We start from the raw sequence: 19,366 nt of genomic DNA on the forward strand, positions 1-19,366 counted from the left end.
GATGGTTGGGCGTCTTTGAGCGTGAGCGGCGATGCAATTGGCCAGAGGGGATAAGTAGTTCCGGATAAGCTGCAGTAGTACCCAAAGGACGTCTGATAAATGGACGGCTTCTGGCTCAAAGGGCGGGCCAAGGACTGAAAGGTTTGGTTTAAAAAAAAATGGACTGTGCATGATGTGTGTCGTGTCGGATTCGCGTTTTTTTGCTTTTTGGTAGGGTCGGACTTGAGTGCTACTGATGTACTCGGTACCAGTATTTGAATTATGCAGGGGCCTGCCAACCCGCGACGACCAAGGAAGCGGCCCTTTTTGCAAGGAAACGAGAAGAAGCGAGATGAAAGGATTTGATCATGTCGAGAAAACTATTGTTGGAGGATTTGGCGAATTTCAACGATTAGGAGGTTGTACAAATCTGCATGGATAACTACTCTAGGTAAGGACTGGTAGGTACCCAGGCATCGATGCAGCTGCAAAGGGGCGGGCGGACAGCAAACACAGGCGGGTGGATGCATAAAACGGGATGCGTTGGCGCACAAAATCTTGGGAGCGCAGCACAGAGAAACGAAAATTGGGACGAACAGGTACCTGGGCAGCTGCGCCATGTGCAAGAGGGAGGAGAGAAGGCGTAGACGATTGATGACATTACTGATTCTTTTTATCTATTGGCTTTGCTGGGAAAGCAGAGGATCGAGCAATTGAAAAAGGCCTGGAATGAAAGTATCCAAGTAGGCAACCAGGGAAAGGAGGTGATGAGTTGCATAAATGATGGATGGTCCCGCGGTAATAATGAAAGGGCAGCTAAGCTACTGAGTGACTACTTACTACTATACTTGAAAACTAATTAAACGCGCCCTCGAGGGAGCGCGACGAACGAATGGGCAAAGCGGAAAAATGTTAAATGGGTTTGATGGCACAGCCGCACGGGTAGGCTAGTAGGTACCTACAGATTTACAGCTAAGAGCCACTGTAAGTACTTGCATCAAACCGGTTCTTGGGGGCTCTCGGTCTTGAATGTAATTTCGTTGCATGTCTCGCCGTGCCCTTGATTCCCTTGCCTTTTTTTTCCTTCTTTGGGAGCCATTCCACAAGTTCTTTGCCATTGATTTTTTGACTTCTAGTTTTAATTTTATTCCTTCTTCTTTTTGGTGCGTGCGTCAAACACCAATGTAGATGCTACGTAAAATAGAGCTCGGCCGTCTGCCTTGCTGCCTCGACACCGCCTCCGCAACTTTTAGCCTGGCCTGTCCTGCGACCTCTATAAACTGCAGTGACACTCAACGCCTCGCCGGGGTTTGAAAACCTGCATGCTTCTTCTTTTTTGCATCTTCTTGCTGTTTTATTACGTCTCGACTACTGATTAGCCCTGGCCTATCTTGTTCTGTCCTGCCCGCTGTGCCACATGTCCCGCGTCCCACGTCTCGCGTCCTACGTCTCAGCTACCGACTATACTTGACCAGTAACCACCACCACCACCACCACCAGCAGCCTTCTCCCAGGTTAGCTAGCTCCGTCCCACCGGCGCGCCCGCGTCGTGCTCGTCCCACGCTACACTTAACTACCCCCCGTCTCGCCCCCCATCCTCTCTCTCTCGATCTCTTGCTTTCCCTTCCTCCCTCTCTCTCCCAATCTTCGTCTTCACGCCACACCTCAAGCACATGATTTTGGCGATAATCTGGCTGGCGACGGATGATATTTGTGCAACCTCGTTGTGATATATAAATCGACTCGTTTTCCCTGCCAAATCGCCAGACTAGAATTCCTCACCAGCAGAAACCACAACAAAAGCTACAACTGCCTCCACAAGAAGCTCCAAACGGCTCTCAAAACGACTTGACTAGCTTGCTTTGGCTTACTTGCTACAAACCTCCAACTCTCGAAAACCTCGCTTTTCGCTTGAATTGTTTTTTTTTCTATAAAAAATTATCTCTTTTACATCGTTGCAAAATGGCCACCATTGCCAGACAGCCATTTGCCCCTCTTGATGGTGCTCGCCTGTTGGGCCTGTCCAGCACCAAGAACCGCCAAAATGGTAGGTGTTTCCCACAACATACATCCGTGGCCGCCCCACATCACCCTGCCGCGATATCAAAGGCGATCTTGGACGCGATTCGCATCTACGTCTCATCCTATCAGCATCAAGCTAACAGATCATGCTCACAGCGGTTACCACCTCCACCGTCGGCAAGCGCAAGGCCGACTTGCTAGACACCAACGACTGGGAAAACGTCGACCCAGTCGTCTTCACCAAGCGCGCCAAGGGCGCGTCCCCCGCCGAGAGCATCTCGAAGCCTTCGGGCTTCCCCTTTGATTCTCGCTTCTCGTCGGCCGCTCTGCCCGACATCCTCTCCCTGTCCAAGCCCGTCAAGACCACCACCCCCCGCCAGACCTTGCAGCCCAAGTCGCAGCTGGCCAAGCTGAGCTCTGTGGTCCCCAAGCTGTCGCCTGCCGTTGCCCCCGCAGGCAGATCACCCACCGGAAAGCGCACCGGTCTGCTTTCCAGCCGCCGCCGCCCCACTGGTTCTCTCTCCCGCGTAGACCGTCCGTCCTTTGCTACCGGCTCCGCCAAGGCGAAGCCATGGTCCATTGATGATGCTCTAAAGAGCACCATCAAGCCTGCGCCTCGCCACGGCAAGAGCAAGAGCCGTCTCAGCCGCAGCCTCGACACCGGCTCAAAGGCCGCCTGGTTCTTCGACATCCACGAAGACACCCCGGAGCAGGAAATGACCAACCTGCTCCAGCACAGCACCTGCGTGCTTGACATCTCCTCGGATGAGGAGACCGAGGCCAAGGCCGAACGCGACCGCGTCGACGGTTGCAACAAGGAGAACGTCCCTCCCACTGGGCATGCCGCCCGAGCTGCCGCCCCCGCCAGTCCTCGCAGTGCCAAGATGGGTTCGGAGCGAGCCCCTCTCGGCGCCCTCAACCCCCGCGACTTTTACGCCGACGGTTGCGACGAGAATTCCGTCGTCTACGTCGACGAAGATGAGGAGACCGAGGTCGAGGACAACTCGGCCTTCGCCGGCTTCAAGTTTGCGCCCAAGCTCGCCGACGCTCCTCTGGACTACGAGCCCAAGAGCCTCGACGAACTGGTGGAGGGGCCGGCCGAGGGCTCAGCCAAGGCCGCTGTCCTCGAGCCCATTGAGGGCGCCGAGGAGAGCTTCGAGCTCTGGGAGAGTGGTAGCGCCAAGGACGACGCTGAAACCACTGTTTGAATGTGAACAAGTTTACTGGCGATGCTGGCCTGCCTTGTGTCTTGGAGACATGAGCCTGCCTGCGCATCCAGAGACTTTGCATATTTGAACGGTGCGAGACGCCGCATCCCCTGCTTGCTTGTACGGTATCGAAAACACAATGCTGCCCAGGCCTTGAAGTCTTGGGCAGCTAGTGCGAGAGCCGAAGCAGTGCGCCGCAGAACGACATTCCGCAATAGCTTGAAGCTTTTTGCCGATCCCGTTCATTGCCGGCCAAGCACTCGCTCACAAGCCTACGCAGCGCGCCTCCTTGCGCAACGGGTAAGAGCCAAGCCAGGCTTCGACTTTTCCACCCCAGGGCGGGGTACATCCGGCAGCGTGCTGGAGAAGGACGTGGACGCAGGTGCGAGACACAGCGTGGGTAGCTTGAAAAGGACCTGACAGGACTTGGGCCGAGCGCAAAATGGGGGATTATAATGATGGGTACCGACCTGATGGGAGTTTGTTATATGGGTAGCATGTTTTTTTATCAGAATTTTGTTTGGTCGAATTTCTGTTTGGATTGGGTATTGATATTGATATTTTCAAGGGAGCAAGTTTTTTTTCCGGGGTTAGCATCACTGGCGAGTTTTATCAGTTTGAAGAATTCTATCATTTTGCCACTGTACGGATTTTTTTGCCCTGGACACTTGTCCTTTGTGATGTTCTTGTTCTTATAAGATGAAAACGTTTACGAGCTCCAGTTGGGTTGTGCAAGTTCTAAAGCAAGAGCAAAGGCCCTTTTTGCAAGACCCAACTTGATCTATCGAGTCGTCAAGCTACCAACTACTCCATTAACCTAATAAAGCTCTGCTTCTCCAGAAATTCGGCCACGATAACGTGCGAGATGCCAAGCCTGTCTTTAACTTTTGACGCGAACTACGGAGCAGCACTCCACACAACAGGCAGCCCAGCTTTCCAAGCCGTTGAAGCCATCGACTACTTGGCAGTCCGTCTTTCCGGCCACTACATTGTAGAGGTGTTTGATCTCGACCAGCCCCCCCGAGCGCTGATGGGATGTTCACGCCGTCCATCGTTGGGGTTCACTTATTCTTTGAATATTCGAGGCTTGACCAAGATCAAGTTCCAAAAGTATTTAATTTGTCGATAAAGTTCGCTAAAAAAGTATACAAAGAGATACTTCTCAGAGGGCATAGTCTAGGGCATGAGGGTATCTCAAATCACGAAGCATACGACATGCTAGCGGCACTGCGTATCAGATTGTAATTCTGATTATTTCCTGCGACCTCATTGTTAAAATGAGGTCGTCATGAGCTATAAAAGACATGACACGGTATGATTGAATTCATTTTACACTACGCCTTTGAGCATTCTCGCCACCGGCAACTCCTACTACATGCGAGGTCGGATCTCGACGCGTGAGACCCCACTCCACTTTACACGTCCCCTCGTGGTCCTCGCAGCTTATACTGGGACTAACCGACCAACACTTTGTTGTTAAAACACGGACTTGCAATTCAAAACGGCATTGAAAATACAACAAGTCGATACCTCCCAATTTTCATCGGGAAAGATCCTAAACGAACGCGCGACATGTCTACGACTGATGGAGAGGCAGCCGCGAAGCCGCAACGCGGCGCGTTCATTGTCCTCGAGGGTCTCGACCGCAGCGGCAAGACGACGCAGGTGAAGCTGCTGGAGCAGAAATTCATCGAGCAGGGCAAGGCAGTCAAGTTGATGCGCTTTCCAGGTACGTTGGGACAACTTGGCCTACGTGCGGACATACACCGTCGGTGGTGATGAATCGGCGTTTCACAGGGGGCTACTGAGCGCGTGAGCGGCAGATGGAAGAATGATGAAAAGCATTGGCTGATTCCACGTCATGCAGACCGCACAACACAGATTGGTAAAATGATTGACTCGTATCTCAAAAGCGCCGTCGACATGAACGACCATGCCATTCATCTGCTCTTCAGTGCCAACCGCTGGGAAGCCGCGTATGTTTTCTACCCGTGCTTCCCTCTTTTTTTTCTTCTCTCTCTGTTTTCAGTGGCAAAAGAATCTACAAAAAGCTAACACGCAGCCCGCCGCTCCGTTTTCCCTTTGCTTCGCATGACAGTGAAACCATTCGCGCGGTCCTCGAGTCCGGCACCACGATTGTCTGCGACCGGTACGCGCACTCGGGCATGGTGTACTCGGCCGCCAAGGGCAACCCGTCGCTGCGGCTCCCCTGGGCGCGGGCGCCGGACGCCGGCCTCCCGCGCCCGGACCGCGTCGTCTTCCTGGACCTCGACGAGGCGACGGCGCGGGAGCGCGGCGGCTGGGGCGACGAGGTGTACGAGAAGGCGGCGATGCAGAGGCAGGTGCGGCGGTTGTTTGGCGCGCTGGCCACCGGCGGCGGCCGCGACGAGGCCGGCGTGCTGGTCGAGGGTCTGACGGGGGAGGAGGCGTGGCTGGCGGAAGAGCAGGGTGACCTGAGAATGGTCGACGCCCGCGGCTCGGTGGCGGAGGTGGCGGAGAGGGTGTGGCGGGCGGTGGACGGAGTCGAGGGGCAGAGGAGGGTGTTGCTGTGATGCTGGTGGCGAGAGAGACGGATGAAGATGAGATGAGGGAATGGTGTTGGCATGCGACCGCGACAACGGTGCATGGATAGCTATGCATACATTTCTAGTCGACTTTATGATTAAATTTAGCATGAGAAACACGTTTATGGAATTTTATTTTCAACTTCCAAAGGGAGTAAAGGCCGCCGCATGACATTGCAAGTTGAGTGGCAAAAGGCTATAAGTAACTCTAGCACAGGTGGGTGTCGACCAGGACACTCGGAGTGGTCTAGTTGGTTCATGGCGTTCGACTGTAATTGCTTAACAAATTGTCATCGAAAAGTCGGCGGTTCGACTCCGTCCTCTGAGATTGGTCATTTCTTTTTTTTTTTTCGCGCGCATCCGGTCATCCGGGCTGTGGGAATATGGGTGGGGGATCCAAGATGGTCAAGGTTGGGTGTGATGGATGCGTGTGACGTAACATCTTGTTTTGTCAAGTGAAAAAAAAAAAAATTATCCCTTTGCTGCCCACGCTGGCTCTCAGCTTGGGCGGGTTACTAATGGTTGGTTGACCGCAGCAACAAAATATGAAGAATAAACAATAGATAATTCAAGAATAAATCAAAATCAAAATCACTACATTTCGGCTACTGCCGTATTGCAGCGCGGCCCATTTCTGGGGCAAAGAGTGCCACGGTTGACTGTGAGAGTGACGAGAAGATGTCTCATCTAATGGATATATTTTTACTACTCAACAGAAATGTGATGTAACTATGATATGATTTCCAACACCAAACGCCTGATAATGAGCCACACCCCATCGTGTAAGACTACAGAGTGCTCCGGTTCTGCATGCATATGCCGTTTGATGGATCCGGAGAGAAGAAAAGAAGAAGAGAAAAGAACAGAAAAGAAAGCAAAAAGGATGCATGAATCCCCAGCAGGCAAAGCAGCCCTCCCCTTCTTCACCGCGTCCCCCAGAAACGGTACGCTTGCCAGGCCACCGTCCCGGCCGTCACCAGGATGCCGGTCCAGGACAGGGCGGCCGTCGCGAGCACGCGCTTGGTCACGGCCTCGGCCTCGGCGGCGTCGTTGGCGCGCGGGAACGGCACATCGGGCGCGGGCACGCCCAGGAAGTCGGCGAGCGGCTTCCAGCCCTCGTTGAGGTCCATCTCGAGGAAGCGCTCGCGGGGCACGTTGTTGCGCACCCAGTCGTTGTGCTTGTCCAGCATGTCTAACGTTGGGACGTGAAATTAGCTTCGGGAGCGTAACGTTTTTTTTTCCCCCTCTTTTCTCTGCCTGTTGCAAATTTCAAAGCAAAAGAGGGAAAGAAGAGAGAAACTTACCCGGTGTAAATTCTGTACCGATCCTCTTTTCCTCTCTAGATGGCATTGTTGCGTTAGATCCTCCAAGTCGTGATTCTTTGCCCTTCATTTCCTCCATCATCTCTGGCGTGTGTAGAGAAACTAGTTGTCCAGAGACGGAGATCAAGGAAGGAAACAAGGAAAAAAGAAAAGAAAAAGAAAACTCACCTCTTGCCCGCCCATTGCAGGTAGTGCGGTAGCCAGCGCCAGGTCGGGCACGGCCAGAGCAGGACCTCGAGGAGGCGCATGGGGATCGAGACGCTCTTCATGATGGGCGCCATGCTGCGGTACCAGCGGGCGCGGTCGCGCGTCACGAGCACCACCTTGGCGTCTGGGTACAGCGCCAGCAGCTCCGGCATCAGGATGTAGGCGGGGGCGTCGGCGATGCCCGCGTAGCCGGCGGTGATGCGGCGCAGGCGGGCGAGCATTTCGGGGCTGTTGCCGTCGGCGTCAATCATGCGACACCATTCGCGCATCCACGCTAAGAGGGGAAAATGAAAATCAGCCTTTTTTTTCCCTGATGGGATTTACTCTCCGTCATTTCATTTGGCCTCTTGGACAAGGCCGTTATGAAACCGGGGGGGGGTTGTTGCGATTCGGTTGGTGGTCCGAGTCGTCTTGGATGACGTACCGTCCTCGCGCTGGAATATCTGGTTGCCGCCGTGAAAGACGGGCCCGTCGAGGAGATGCTCGAGCGCAATCGAGATGGACGTCGTGCCGGTCCGCGAGTAGCCGGCGGCGATGACCTGGATGCGCCGCGACTTGTCCCGCGGGACTGACGGGACGCCACCCATGGCTGCCGGTGTGAATGCAGGCAGGCTCGCGCAACGTTGAGATTCGGAAAGGCCGAGATGCGAGGACCAGCGGCTAGACTGACAAGCTGGGGTCTACGGGATTAGGAATCTCTCTCCCAAGAAAAAAAAAAGCTTCTTCTTTTTCTCGCCCGAAACTTGTCCTAGATGACAGCGTGTCGGTAAGAGACTTGAGGAATATAAGTATACACTGGACATAAAGAGAGACAAATGTCGAAAGTGTTTCGTGCCAGGCGGCATGGACCCTTGCAATTAATAAAGCCAATGATATCAGTAAACACTCGGGCTTTTTTCCCTACTGGTACTTTTTGGGTCCTTGCTCGTTTTTATTAGTGTCGCCGGGAATCCCACGTCATTCGCGGGACCCAGTTTGTCGGGTTTTGGGAGGGGATTAGCTATATAGTTGTGAACCCACTCACGCCCCCTCGGGGTCTTGAGACAGTCGCGGGCAACGAAACTGTTGAGGGGGGAGGAGGAAGGGGAATAGAGGGAATGAGCTACATGGACTAACTACGCAGAAACACGTCACGACAAAGAGGCGCAGCGGTGAATGCAAACCCCGTTCGTTGCGATGGAAGCCGGCTTTGCGGGGGAAAAGCCAAGTAGACAACGGGCGGCGGGATTCAGCCTAGTTGGGCCCTCTTCTACCAGTATGCTGCCAGACTGGGCTTTCCCAGCTAAAGTGTTGTTCGAAACACGACACGCATCAGAGCAGCTCGCGCGTGGCCTGTCAAAGAGGATGCGGAGTGACAAGGGAGTCGGCACTCGAATGAGGCTTGCAGCTGACAGGGATCCTGGCAAGGGTTACCTAGTTGACGTCTGGTTGTTTTATTGGTTTTCCTTCTAGAAACAAATCATTCAAAACAAAGCATGGCCCTCACGAGCATTTTTTTTTCTTTTGCAAACATGGCCAGACGCCACGAAATTTGCAGGATGCTTGTCGGCACGTCTTGCAGGCACGCACCGTGTAAAGGCGTTTTTGCCACGTTGCTTTCGTGGGTCTTGGTCAGTTGGGAGACACACACGGTTGCTTACTGGCGGAAAAAGGTGCCTGAAAGTGATGAACGAGATGGCCCGCTGGGAGAAAACGGCCAAGAAAAAAGAAGGAATAAAACTAGCTTGCGACGGGTTCACGCGCGGGCTGGCTCGTTGGGCTCTTGTAAATCAAACTGCCGCCCTTGCACACCACCACACAAAGCCTTTTTGATGTTGGATTGTGGGGGAGGAAAAGAAAAGAAAAAAAAAACTAGAAAAAACTCAAAGAGCAATGAATCATTGCCTCTGAATCGTGACACTCGTCTTTAGGAATTGCATGTACGGCAATTGGTAAAGACAATAACCCCGGGTTCCAACAAAATGCACACGGCTCGACGTGGACGGGGGACGCTTTCCGGCCCCCGATCTCTCCCTGCAGCCACGGTTTCGGGAGTTACACTGGACCGGGGTATCGGAGCAAGCCCACTACTACTACATTGTACAGAGAACTCGGTAAACTAAGGATGCGGCTGACGACGGATGAAATGGTCAAGGGCATCGGAGCCGAAAGGGGAAAACTGGCCGCCTGCCCTGGTACGGTTAGTTATGTGTTATGCGCGCGCGCATCAATGCTCCACTGAGCTTATCTTGCACTAGCCAGCATGACGGACAGTAATATAGTCTAGTTTTGTAATTGAGTCGAGTCTAATGATTGCCGAGTCCCCATTCTGTTCCTGCGTCTCTTTTCATTCCTCGCACGGGCTTTCCGCGCCGCTCCGCAGATGCACTGCTTTATTACCTGCCTGGCTAGCTAGTCATTGCAAGCTTCGTCCGCTGGTTCAATATCCCCAAAAGACGAAAGCTTTCCAAGTCAAGACTTTCTCTTTTTTTTCCCCCTTCCTCTTGATTTCTAGTTGAACACGACCGTCTTGGAGCCGTTGAGGAACACGCGCCGGTCCGCGTACCACTTGACGGCCGCGGCCAGCACCTGGCTCTCAATGTTGGAGCCCTCGTCGGTCAGCTGCCTGGGCCCCATGACGTGGTCGACGCGGGTGACGCGCTGCTCGATGATGGGGCCCTCGTCGAGGTCGGCCGTGACGAAGTGGGCGGTGGCGCCAATGATCTTGACGCCGCGCTCGTAGGCCTGGTGGTACGGCCGGGCGCCCTTGAAGGACGGCAGGAAGGAGTGGTGGATGTTGATGATGCGCCCGCTCATGGCGGCGCACAGCGTCGGCGACAGCACCTGCATGTAGCGCGCCAGCACCACGAGCTCGACCCGGTGCTCCCGGACGAGCTCCAGCACGCGCGTCTCCTGCTGCGTCTTGGTCTCCTTGGTCACGGGCAGGTGCAGGAACGGGACGTCGTAGCTCTTGGCGAGGGCGGCGAACTCGGGGTGGTTGGAGACGATGAGAGGAACCTAGATGGCGAGTTTTGTGTGAGCCGAGGAAAGGAGGAAGGGGGAGAGTTATATGGTTCCAAAATGGTCAAAGCCAGAGGGAAAGAACGGGGAGTAAAGGAGCGGGGGGAAAGAAAAGGACCCCCCCCCCCCCCCCCCCCGGCAAGTACATGGAGCGTATTACCTCAATCTGCAACTGGCCAGTCTTCATGCGAAAGAGGAGGTCGTTGAGGCAGTGGCCAATCTTGGACACCATGAGCAGGACGCGCATCTTGCGGGCGGCGGGCCGGACGTCGTAGTCCATCTCGTACTCGGCGGCCAGCGCGGCAAGGGCGGGCTCGAGGTGCGCCGTCGAGTCGCCGTCGACGGCCGGGGCAGGGCCAAAGTGCACGCGCATGAAGAAGCGCTCCGACGCGGGGTCGCTGAACTGCTGCAGGTCGAGGACGTTGTGGCCGTGGGAGGCGAAGACGCCGGTGACGGCGTGGACGATGCCGGGCCGGTCCGGGCAGGACAAGGTGAGGATGTGGTCGTTGGCGGCCATGTTTTGTGTCTTTTTTTTCTGCTTTACCTTTTCTTGATGATTTTCCCCTGTAATGTCACCTTGTAAATGGGATGTTTTTTCTTCCTTTTGTTTAAAAAAGAAAAGAAAAAAAAAGTTGAGAGAATTGCAAAAAGCTTCTTTGGTCAACAACAGTGGTATATTAATGAGTGTTGAGCCTCGAAGCTAGCAAAGTTCTGCGGAACAAGAAACAAGAAAGAAATGCCGACACAAAAGCACGCTTTTGTCCAAGTTTCAAATGCCTACGATTGGGGGTAGCGGGAAGAAGGGAGGGAAGAGACGAAGAGGGATAGATGTGAGTGAGATGCAAGAGACAGAAAGGAATGAAGGAGAAAGAGGAGAGGAGAGGGGGTTGGTTATAGGTCCCGCCAATGCATGACTCTTCTTCTTTTTTTTTTTAAACAACTTGTCCTTTTTTTCCGGGAACGGCAGCGGCGGCTTTTGAAGCTGCTGCGATTTTTTTTAAAGCTCCACCGTAGCCGGGCTTGGAAACCCGCCGGTAGCGGCCAGCTTCGGAGACAGTTCGGCGTTTTTTCTTCTCCCCTCTCTTAGTCAGGTACAGGAAGCAGACGTCCTGACAACGTAGAGTTTCCCGAGACGGTCAAGCCAACATGTGAAAGGAAAAAAAAAAACGACGGGTAAGGGAAAGTTTGCCTGATCCGAAACCCTTCCTTGTGCAATCTTATTCTAGCAACAATTGCCACGGTTTCGATGCCTCGGGACGGTGGCCGGTGTCATCTGGTTCGGGTGGGGCCAAATGCCGGTTGGGATATTTTACCTACTTATGGACAAGACAACTACGCACTGCAGCGGTTGACTTGCTTGCATCTCGTAGACCGACGGCGGGGGTGTTTTATTTATACCTTGTATATCATTAGGTCGCGTCTGGCAGATGTCAGTTGCCCAATATTGGCACCACAGTCCATTCATGAAACGATTAGTCTTGTTTTACAGTATACTTGATTTTCATCACGATAATGTAATAGCACTTGGACAAAATTCCAATCTCATCTTGGAAAATAGTACGAAAGCTTGGGCGCATTTCGTACCAGTCTGCTGCAGCATCTATCTGATATCTCTTCAGTCAGTAAAACACACCCGAAATATATATGCGTGCATAATTACTTGATGTTTACTCATATCTTTGTCCAGAGGTGTAAGTTGCGAACTCTTGACTATTTGATTATTGTGGGTAACAAATAGTCAAGTGTACTATTAGCTGCCAATGCCAGCCAACTGACAGTGTGTGACGGGTCTTGGGTCCGCCGCTAGGCTGCTTCGAGGCGTTCCTCATGTCTCTTGTCGACAACGAGGCTGGCCCAGCTGTACGGCCGGACGTGACTTGCGCTGAAGCCCTGTCGACCTCGTCGCCTTGTCTTCGGCCCTCGCACCTTGAGGGGGGGGGACAAAGGACCCTGGCTGGCTGGCCGCCTTGCCAAACACTCATCGCAATCGTATCGCCATCATCCATCCCGTGGTGGCTTCGACCTCCCATCCCCGCACACACACCCACACACATACAAACAACACACAACACACAACACACATACCCCTTTTGCTCATCGTTGGTTCTCGCCACCGCCAGTTTGATCATTGCCGATTTCTTGTCATTGCCAGACCTATTTTACTTCATCGTCCGATTAGCGCTCGGGAGAAGCCAAGCGACGCCGCGCCGTCGGGTCTCTCCCCCCCCCTCCCCCCCCTCCCCCACCGCCCTCCTCCACAATGTCTTCCCCGCTAGCTTTCATCATGGATGACCACAATCTGATGGACGACTACTTGTCCGGCAATGACAGCGCCTCCGACTCCCCGCCCGCTCGTCAAGGCTCGCCCGCTCGCGATGTGCCCGTCGCCAGCGACAGCATCTGGGGGAGCGGGCACACGGTGCAGCGCCCCCATACCCAGATCCATCGGCGCTGTGGCGCCTGCCAGATGCCCTTTCACCAGTACGACCGCATGGTGGCTAGTAAGTCGCGCGTTTGGTGGCGCCCTCGCGGCTCACGATTCTCATTTCTCTTGCAGTCACGAGGAGAGGGGGCCGCCTCCAGATATACGACGCCCAAACGGCCACGGCCAGACCCTTTGCCAAACAGTGGTACAAGGTCCAGGCAACCTTTTGCAAGCTCCTCGGCTGCGCCACCTGCCAAAGCAGCGACGAGAGTGCCACGATTCACATTGACTGCTTCAAGCTGTTTGTCAAGGAGTGTGCCGCCCCGGACAAGATTCATCGCCTCTGGCTCGCCTCCGTCGTCATGGACCCCTGGCTGCAGTGCAGAGACACGGCCCTGCCGTACAACTTTGAGGAGCGCATGTCCAGCCAGGATGCCGCTCGTGCCTGGGGCATTCCCATGGCCGAGCGCCTGCCGCCAGAGATTTGCCTCCTCATTCTCGGACAAACGCGGGACAGCCTCTTCACCAAGTACATCGCCGTCATGAGCCGCGCGCGCGAGCTGTCTCACTCGGCCCCGCCAAGCCAGCCTCCCGTCTTCGTGGCTCTCACAGACATCAAGTATTGGTTCCGCGGCATGGCCTGGCCGATTCAGGGCGCCGAAGAGACCGAGGACGACCTCATCCGCGTCACGATTGACTCTAGCGGCATCCAGCAGATTGAACGCCTCGACAAGATTGGAGAACCTTTGCACTCCACTCATCTGCGCAAACTCTACGTTGTCGAGGAATCGCACAAGCTTCAATCTGTCACGGCGTCCTTGCTTGTGAGTCGATTTGTTTTATTCCACGTCATCTACTGTGCTAACTCGATATAGGGTGGTCACTGCCGCCTTACTGTACCGGACAGGGTCAAACTAATCTTGTGGGATAACCCGATGCCCTTGAAACTGTACGCCCCGCTGTGTCTTCCTCGTGAGCACGGCTTTACTAGATTCTCTTCCATAGACACCACAAGCTGCTTTGGTCTCACATTTTTCTTCCACGTTGGCCACATCGTGGCTGTGCATCCTCATCTCGACACCTCTTGGGATAGGGACGCACGACGTACATTCGAGAGCCTGCCTCTGATGCACCAAAAGGCTGTCCTATGGCTTTATGTTCCCTTCCCGGATGGAGAGGAAATCCAGGGCTACTGCTTGCGGAACCGCAAAACTAAGGAAGAGGATCAGTGTATTGGTCCTTGCCTCGCCGTAGGTTTCTTCATTCCTGCATGGCCGATACTAGCGACTAATCCACTCGTTTCAGCTTTACATGAAATTGCAAGGCATCATTGAATTGGGATATAGATACCCCTTGGCGGACGAGTACACCATCTGCCGCACAAGAAAGAGACCCTTTCTGGTTCACAACCTACGTACCGGATATCTGCTTCCCCACCCGCAGATGAATGAACAGGAGCAACTGTCTGGTGTCGCCGTTGGCGCAACCTACCCTGGATACTTGCAACACAAGATCGCCGACCCAACGGAACAGGAGCGGCTGGATAGACCCTATCGGCCTCTCCGGTACGAGATCTACTCCACTGCCCGCCTAGAAATGGTCAGACTCGCAGAGGTCTATACCGACCCAAAGACGCAATGCTGCAGAGGCATCATGTTCTATTACAACTGCGGTAAGAGACGAGCAGTGGGCGAATGCCGCATCGGCGTCGACAATGTCAGGAGCTGTGCGTCCCCTACTCATTTCATGTATGCGGAAAAGGAGTACAGTCTTCCACACTCGCACACCCGCTATGAAGGGTCGGTGATTGAAATGGTGGAGGACTTGAGCCGTGCCTATGCCCATAACCCCATCATCAATTCCGTCACTGCGCCATGGAGGCCTGTCGCCATGTCTGGAAGGTTGGAGTTTCGGTTTGCATATGGCTCAACAAACATTCGAGTCTATGGGGAGGTGTAATCGTCTTTGCTATAGCTATTACACCAAAAGTAGGTCCATTCGTTTCGGTTTTTGGCTGACCCAGTCGGACTTGAGGATCCGGCCCACGCCCTTGCGCACATATACAGCGCTCTTCTTCTCAATCCAGAGTACATTGTACGTCTCCACGCCGTTGATGAATGATTCCGATACAGCCACCAGCTCGCATGAGATTGCAGTCTTGACATCCACTGTGTCACTGCCCAGTTTCTTGCAAGGAGTCAGCACGCCCACGCACTCTCCAGATGCGCCCGCAAGCGGAACACCCTCGTCACCATAGTACTCGAGGACCTTGAACACGGCCCGTTGTGGCCGTGCATGCAGAAGGTGATGGTACTCGGTGCCAGTGCCTTTGGGCAGCGACGGCTTGCCTGCTGGTACCGGGCCGCCATCTTCCAGGCTCATAGCCTGTACAAGATTCTGGAGCTCTTCGGCGGTGGGGAATTTCTTCTCGGGCTGCTGTCTCTCCAGCGACAGCACCTGCGACCACTTCTTTACGTCGCCACGGCAGTACTTCCACCGCACCAGCGGCCGGACCCCTTCTTTCGCGGTGGAAAAATCAGGAAAGGCAATCTTGCCATCATAGGCGGCCCAGGCCCAGCTCGGCGCGAGGACGCCGCCCCCCGCGCGCCGCCGCTTCGGTAAGCGCTCCTCCACCATGCCTTCATTGTACCACAGCAGAGCCGTATCAAAGAACATGACCGGTAGGCAGCACACGAAGCCGCCCAGAAATGTAGTCTGCAGCACCGTGAGAATGCCGGCGAACGCGTCCATCGAGTCCTCGGGGTAGCTGAGCTGCCGCCGGTTGTACTGCACGACGTGGTCGGCGTAGTCGCGGAACGTGGGCTCCATGTGGAACGAGAAGCCCTCGGCCACGACGGCCGTGTTGCGCGCGCACTGCGCCTCGACCGCCCTGACGCCCTCGAGCCACACGTTGCAGTGGCACTCCCAGGTGATCTCGCCCTCGTCGAGGATGATGAGCCGCCGCGAGAAGATTTGCTCCTGGAACGTCCACGCCCTCGCGTTCCACCGCGAGCGCTGGATGTCGACCGTGTGCCGCTGGACGGCGGCGGCCAGAGACTCGGGCCGGCGCACGTACGACGGCGAGTACGGCGGGCCGCCGCGCCTGCGCACCATGGGCGGCGTGATGTCCTGGATGCCGTACAGGCCGTGGTGTGAGGCCCCGTTGGCAACCACGATCGTGGCGTAGGCGTTGGCGTAGATGCTGCCCATGCGGGAGAGGTGCTCCTGCTTGTGCGCGTCGTCGTCTTGCACGATGCAGAGCGCATCGACCCAGAGGTACGGCACCTCGAGCCGGTCGACGAACTCGATGACGTCGGCGACGGTGCGGGCCAGATTTTCCAGCCCTGCGATCCGGGTCGTATTCGTCGTGGCACCGGGCTCTTCCCCGCGGCCGGACCCGGCAAAGGCAGGCTGCGGCGGCGGAACAAGGGCACCGTCGCGCTGGAGCGCCCCTACATTGCTCTTTAGTGTCTGGAACGAGGCCTGAGGGCCCCAGACATAGCTCAGAGCCACGTACCGGTGGCCGGGCTCGGCCTCGACGAGGCAGCGGCGCTCGACGTCGACGAGCCACTTTGGGTGGTGCGCGAAGATTGCCCTGCTCCGCGCGGAGAGCTGGCAGTGCGCGGCGTGCTGCTTGTCGCAGTGGTCGAGCCACTGCCGGACGCCGGCAAACTTGATCCAGGGGCCGAGACACCGCTCCGGCATGAACTTGTCGCGCAGGTCCTCGAGCTTGTCCTCGTAGAGGATCGGCGGGGCTTTGACGGGAACGTACGCGCGGCGATCACTTTGGGACAGGTGCGGGAGAGAAAAGGTCAACACTCCACACAACACCAGGGAAGGGACAGCAAGCCGAAACAAAACTTACTCCTCAATGGCAACCGTCTCGGCACGGATCCTGTCCGCCTGCAGCGTCAGCCGGGTAAGGTCCGCATCGTCAAACACCCACTCGGCGACGGTGCGGGACTGGCCGTCCTCGCCCGTCTTGCTGTACGCGCGCGACTCCAGGCGGTCGCGGACCTCGCGCAGCCACGGGTTCGCGAGTGTGAGGATGGCCTCCTGCTCGGCCGGGCAGATGGCGGAACGGATGATCCAGCAGGTGCCGGCGCCGACGCGGCGCACCGTCTCGGCGAGCAGGTCGGCGTAGGCGCGCTCGTCGTCCCGCGGCGTCTCGAGGTCCTCGAGCAGCCGCCCCAAGTAGTCGACGAGCTGCCGCACCTCGCGCTCGCGGTCGACGGTGAGGGCCTTGTCCAGGGGGGCGGGCTGGGTGACCATGTCTGAGGGGGGAGGGATATGTAATGGCGATTTTCTTTGAATTTATCGAAAACGAAGTTGGATTTGGATAATGGACTTGATGTTCAACTCGAGCTCTTTTTTTTCCCCTTCTGGCGGTCGCATAGCGTTTTATACAGCTTCGAATAGCCAAGACGCGGGGTGCTCCGCCACTTCAGCTCTGTCCGCCAAACTTAAACGGGCAAGCTTCGTGGTAAGGTTGATCTGAGCATGGAGACTTGGCTAGTCATGGAATTACCAACTGGCATAACTTGGAGTAAAACTGAATTGAAATCTGCCCACGATATCGACATACAATCGTCCCTCAACCAATTTTCGAGGTGGCTAGCCAGGATGCTGATATGTTGACGCAATTTGGTGAGTGGCTGCAGCAAAGCTTCCCCACTATGGAGCTTCCTCCTCCTCAGGTCCCGGGGGGAGGCCCCTTTCTCGGGGGATACTATATTTTTTTTTCTTTCTAGCCCTGTGTGTCCCCTTTTAATTGTCGGAGCCTTGTTCATATATTGGTCACACTTCTCATTCACGGAAAAAAAAAACAAAGAGGAAGATTATTGGAACATACAGTCGCCGGCTGTCTCGACAGTGTGCGTGCACCGCAGCCTCAGACATGGAAATCAAAGCAAAGGACCAGCAACAGTCCAAGTCGGCCAATACGTCGGCATCCACCAGGCTCTCGGAATGGGCTCAATGGCTCGAGGAACGCCAAATATGTAAGAAAACAAAAACTTGAGAAGGAAAAAAAAAAAAAACTCTCTCGCCGTAGAAGGGGGGAAGGGAGCTCGTGGAAAAGAGAAGGAGAAGAAAAAAAAAAGAAAAAAGGGCACCCATTGACCAACACATTTCTTCTGTCCAGCACTCTCATTCGGCTCCCTATTCGCCTTGCTGTTGGCTCACGGCCACACGCTCGAGTCGGACCACGCCTCGCGCAAGGCCAAGCTGCTGGCGCTCGCCTCCTACAACCCGCGGACCGGCCGCTACGCCGTCGGCCCGGGCGGCGACGCGCGCATCGTGCTCTCCCTGCTCCTGCTGCTCACGGGCCTGCGCGCCGCGGCCATGAAGCTGGTGCTGTCGCCGCTGGCCGCCCGCTGGGGGGTCCGGGGACGCAAGGACGCCGTCCGGTTCGCCGAGCAGGCCTGGATGCTCATCTATTACAACGTCTTTTGGCCAATGGGCATGGCAAGTTTTTTTTTTTTTTTTTTCCTCAGCACTTTCGAACTTGCAATATTTGACGGCCTTTTTTCTTTCTTCCACCCCTTTGCTAACTTGCTCTTTCTCCTTCCCCCCGCCCGCTAGTACTTGTACTATACGTCCTCCTACTTCCTCGATATGGAGGCGCTCTGGACCGACTGGCCGCAGCGCGAGGTGGGCGGGCTGATGAAGTTTTACACCCTCGCCCAGCTGGCCTTTTGGATGCAGCAGGTGCTCGTCATACACCTCGAGCAGCGGCGCAAAGACCACTGGCAGATGCTGGGGCACCACGTCATCACCATTGCTCTCATCGTGGCGGAGTACGCCTACCATCAAACCAGAGTCGGCAACTTGATCATGGTCTTGATGGACGTGATTGATCTCTTCCTACCGGTATGCTCCCCCTCCCCTCTGAATCCAACTTTGCCCCTCTTGGCATGGATCTGTGCTGAATGCAGCGCCAGCTCGCCAAGTGCCTCAAATACCTGGGCTTCACCTGGATCTGCGATGTCCTCTTTGGCTTCTTCGTCCTGTCCTGGGTCCTCGCCCGCCACGTCCTCTTCGTCATCACCTGCTGGAGCGTGTACAGCGACCTTCCGCGCGTCACGCCCGACGCCTGCTACCGCGGCCCGGCCGAGAGGCTGCGCGGCCCGCTGCCGGTGCCCGACGACCCGTCGCGCTTCCTGGAGCCGTTTGTGGACCCAAGCGGGATGGTCTGCTTCACCAAAAACATTGCCTACGGCTTCTTGGCCTTTCTGCTCTCGCTGCAGCTCATGATGGTTGTGTGGTTCACGTTCATCGTCAAGATTATTCTCAAGATTCTCAAGGGGGAGCGAGCCGAGGACGTGCGCAGCGACACGGAGGAGGACGAAGCCGACGGAGAAGACGAATTGGGGGATAGCAAGTCCTCATTGGGAAACAAGCAGTGAATGCTGGTTACTGGGAAGATTCATGTACGATATAATAACATGTATGATATAATAATAGGATTGGAGCCGCATTTTTGTATGCGCAGTATTTGTAACCTTGGCTCATCGCCTAGACAATATTGAAAAGGCAATTCGCTGCCTCGACCTTTTACCCTGCATGGAAATGATTAGTTATCATATCCCCTGCACTTATTGGCGCCTACATTCCGATTTTGAATGTTCACATCCTTGT

General features: G+C 55.3%; 7 protein-coding genes and 1 non-coding gene across 8 annotated transcripts; 5 read left to right on the forward strand and 3 right to left on the reverse strand.

Moving 5' to 3' along the window:
• Positions 1–1,941: 1,941 nt before the first annotated feature.
• On the forward strand, positions 1,942–3,209 carry V2A60_006117 (uncharacterized protein; the record flags this gene model as incomplete). Its single annotated transcript, XM_083257415.1, has 2 exons — positions 1,942–2,026; positions 2,158–3,209. 2 exons carry the CDS (start codon positions 1,942–1,944, stop codon positions 3,207–3,209), a joined length of 1,137 nt encoding a protein of 378 aa, XP_083113541.1.
• Positions 3,210–4,781: 1,572 nt separating this feature from the next.
• V2A60_006118 (bifunctional thymidylate/uridylate kinase) lies at positions 4,782–5,761 on the forward strand (the record flags this gene model as incomplete). The annotated part of the gene is made up of 3 exons (XM_083257416.1): positions 4,782–4,938; positions 5,077–5,185; positions 5,272–5,761. 3 exons carry the CDS (start codon positions 4,782–4,784, stop codon positions 5,759–5,761), a joined length of 756 nt encoding a protein of 251 aa, XP_083113542.1.
• Positions 5,762–6,009: 248 nt separating this feature from the next.
• Positions 6,010–6,101, forward strand: V2A60_006119. Its single transcript has one exon. It is a non-coding gene; the product is annotated as a tRNA-Tyr (tRNA).
• A 595-nt stretch (positions 6,102–6,696) lies between these two features.
• V2A60_006120 (sulfotransferase family protein) lies at positions 6,697–7,889 on the reverse strand (the record flags this gene model as incomplete). The annotated part of the gene is made up of 4 exons (XM_083257417.1): positions 6,697–6,965; positions 7,078–7,112; positions 7,264–7,576; positions 7,727–7,889. The coding sequence occupies 4 exons, from the start codon at positions 7,887–7,889 to the stop codon at positions 6,697–6,699; spliced, it is 780 nt and encodes a 259-aa protein (XP_083113543.1).
• Positions 7,890–9,792: 1,903 nt separating this feature from the next.
• V2A60_006121 (formyltetrahydrofolate deformylase) lies at positions 9,793–10,819 on the reverse strand (the record flags this gene model as incomplete). The annotated part of the gene is made up of 2 exons (XM_083257418.1): positions 9,793–10,299; positions 10,463–10,819. The coding sequence occupies 2 exons, from the start codon at positions 10,817–10,819 to the stop codon at positions 9,793–9,795; spliced, it is 864 nt and encodes a 287-aa protein (XP_083113544.1).
• Positions 10,820–12,562: 1,743 nt separating this feature from the next.
• V2A60_006122 (uncharacterized protein) lies at positions 12,563–14,538 on the forward strand (the record flags this gene model as incomplete). Its single annotated transcript, XM_083257419.1, has 5 exons — positions 12,563–12,803; positions 12,860–13,551; positions 13,603–13,977; positions 14,033–14,475; positions 14,526–14,538. The coding sequence occupies 5 exons, from the start codon at positions 12,563–12,565 to the stop codon at positions 14,536–14,538; spliced, it is 1,764 nt and encodes a 587-aa protein (XP_083113545.1).
• A 166-nt stretch (positions 14,539–14,704) lies between these two features.
• V2A60_006123 (HET domain-containing protein) lies at positions 14,705–16,999 on the reverse strand (the record flags this gene model as incomplete). Its single annotated transcript, XM_083257420.1, has 2 exons — positions 14,705–16,511; positions 16,593–16,999. 2 exons carry the CDS (start codon positions 16,997–16,999, stop codon positions 14,705–14,707), a joined length of 2,214 nt encoding a protein of 737 aa, XP_083113546.1.
• A 625-nt stretch (positions 17,000–17,624) lies between these two features.
• Positions 17,625–19,134, forward strand: V2A60_006124 (uncharacterized protein; the record flags this gene model as incomplete). Its single annotated transcript, XM_083257421.1, has 4 exons — positions 17,625–17,727; positions 17,871–18,193; positions 18,311–18,598; positions 18,670–19,134. 4 exons carry the CDS (start codon positions 17,625–17,627, stop codon positions 19,132–19,134), a joined length of 1,179 nt encoding a protein of 392 aa, XP_083113547.1.
• Positions 19,135–19,366: the final 232 nt, after the last annotated feature.

Source organism: Cordyceps javanica, chromosome 4 (assembly GCF_051103115.1).
Source record: "Cordyceps javanica chromosome 4, complete sequence".
Lineage (NCBI taxonomy): Eukaryota > Fungi > Ascomycota > Sordariomycetes > Hypocreales > Cordycipitaceae > Cordyceps > Cordyceps javanica.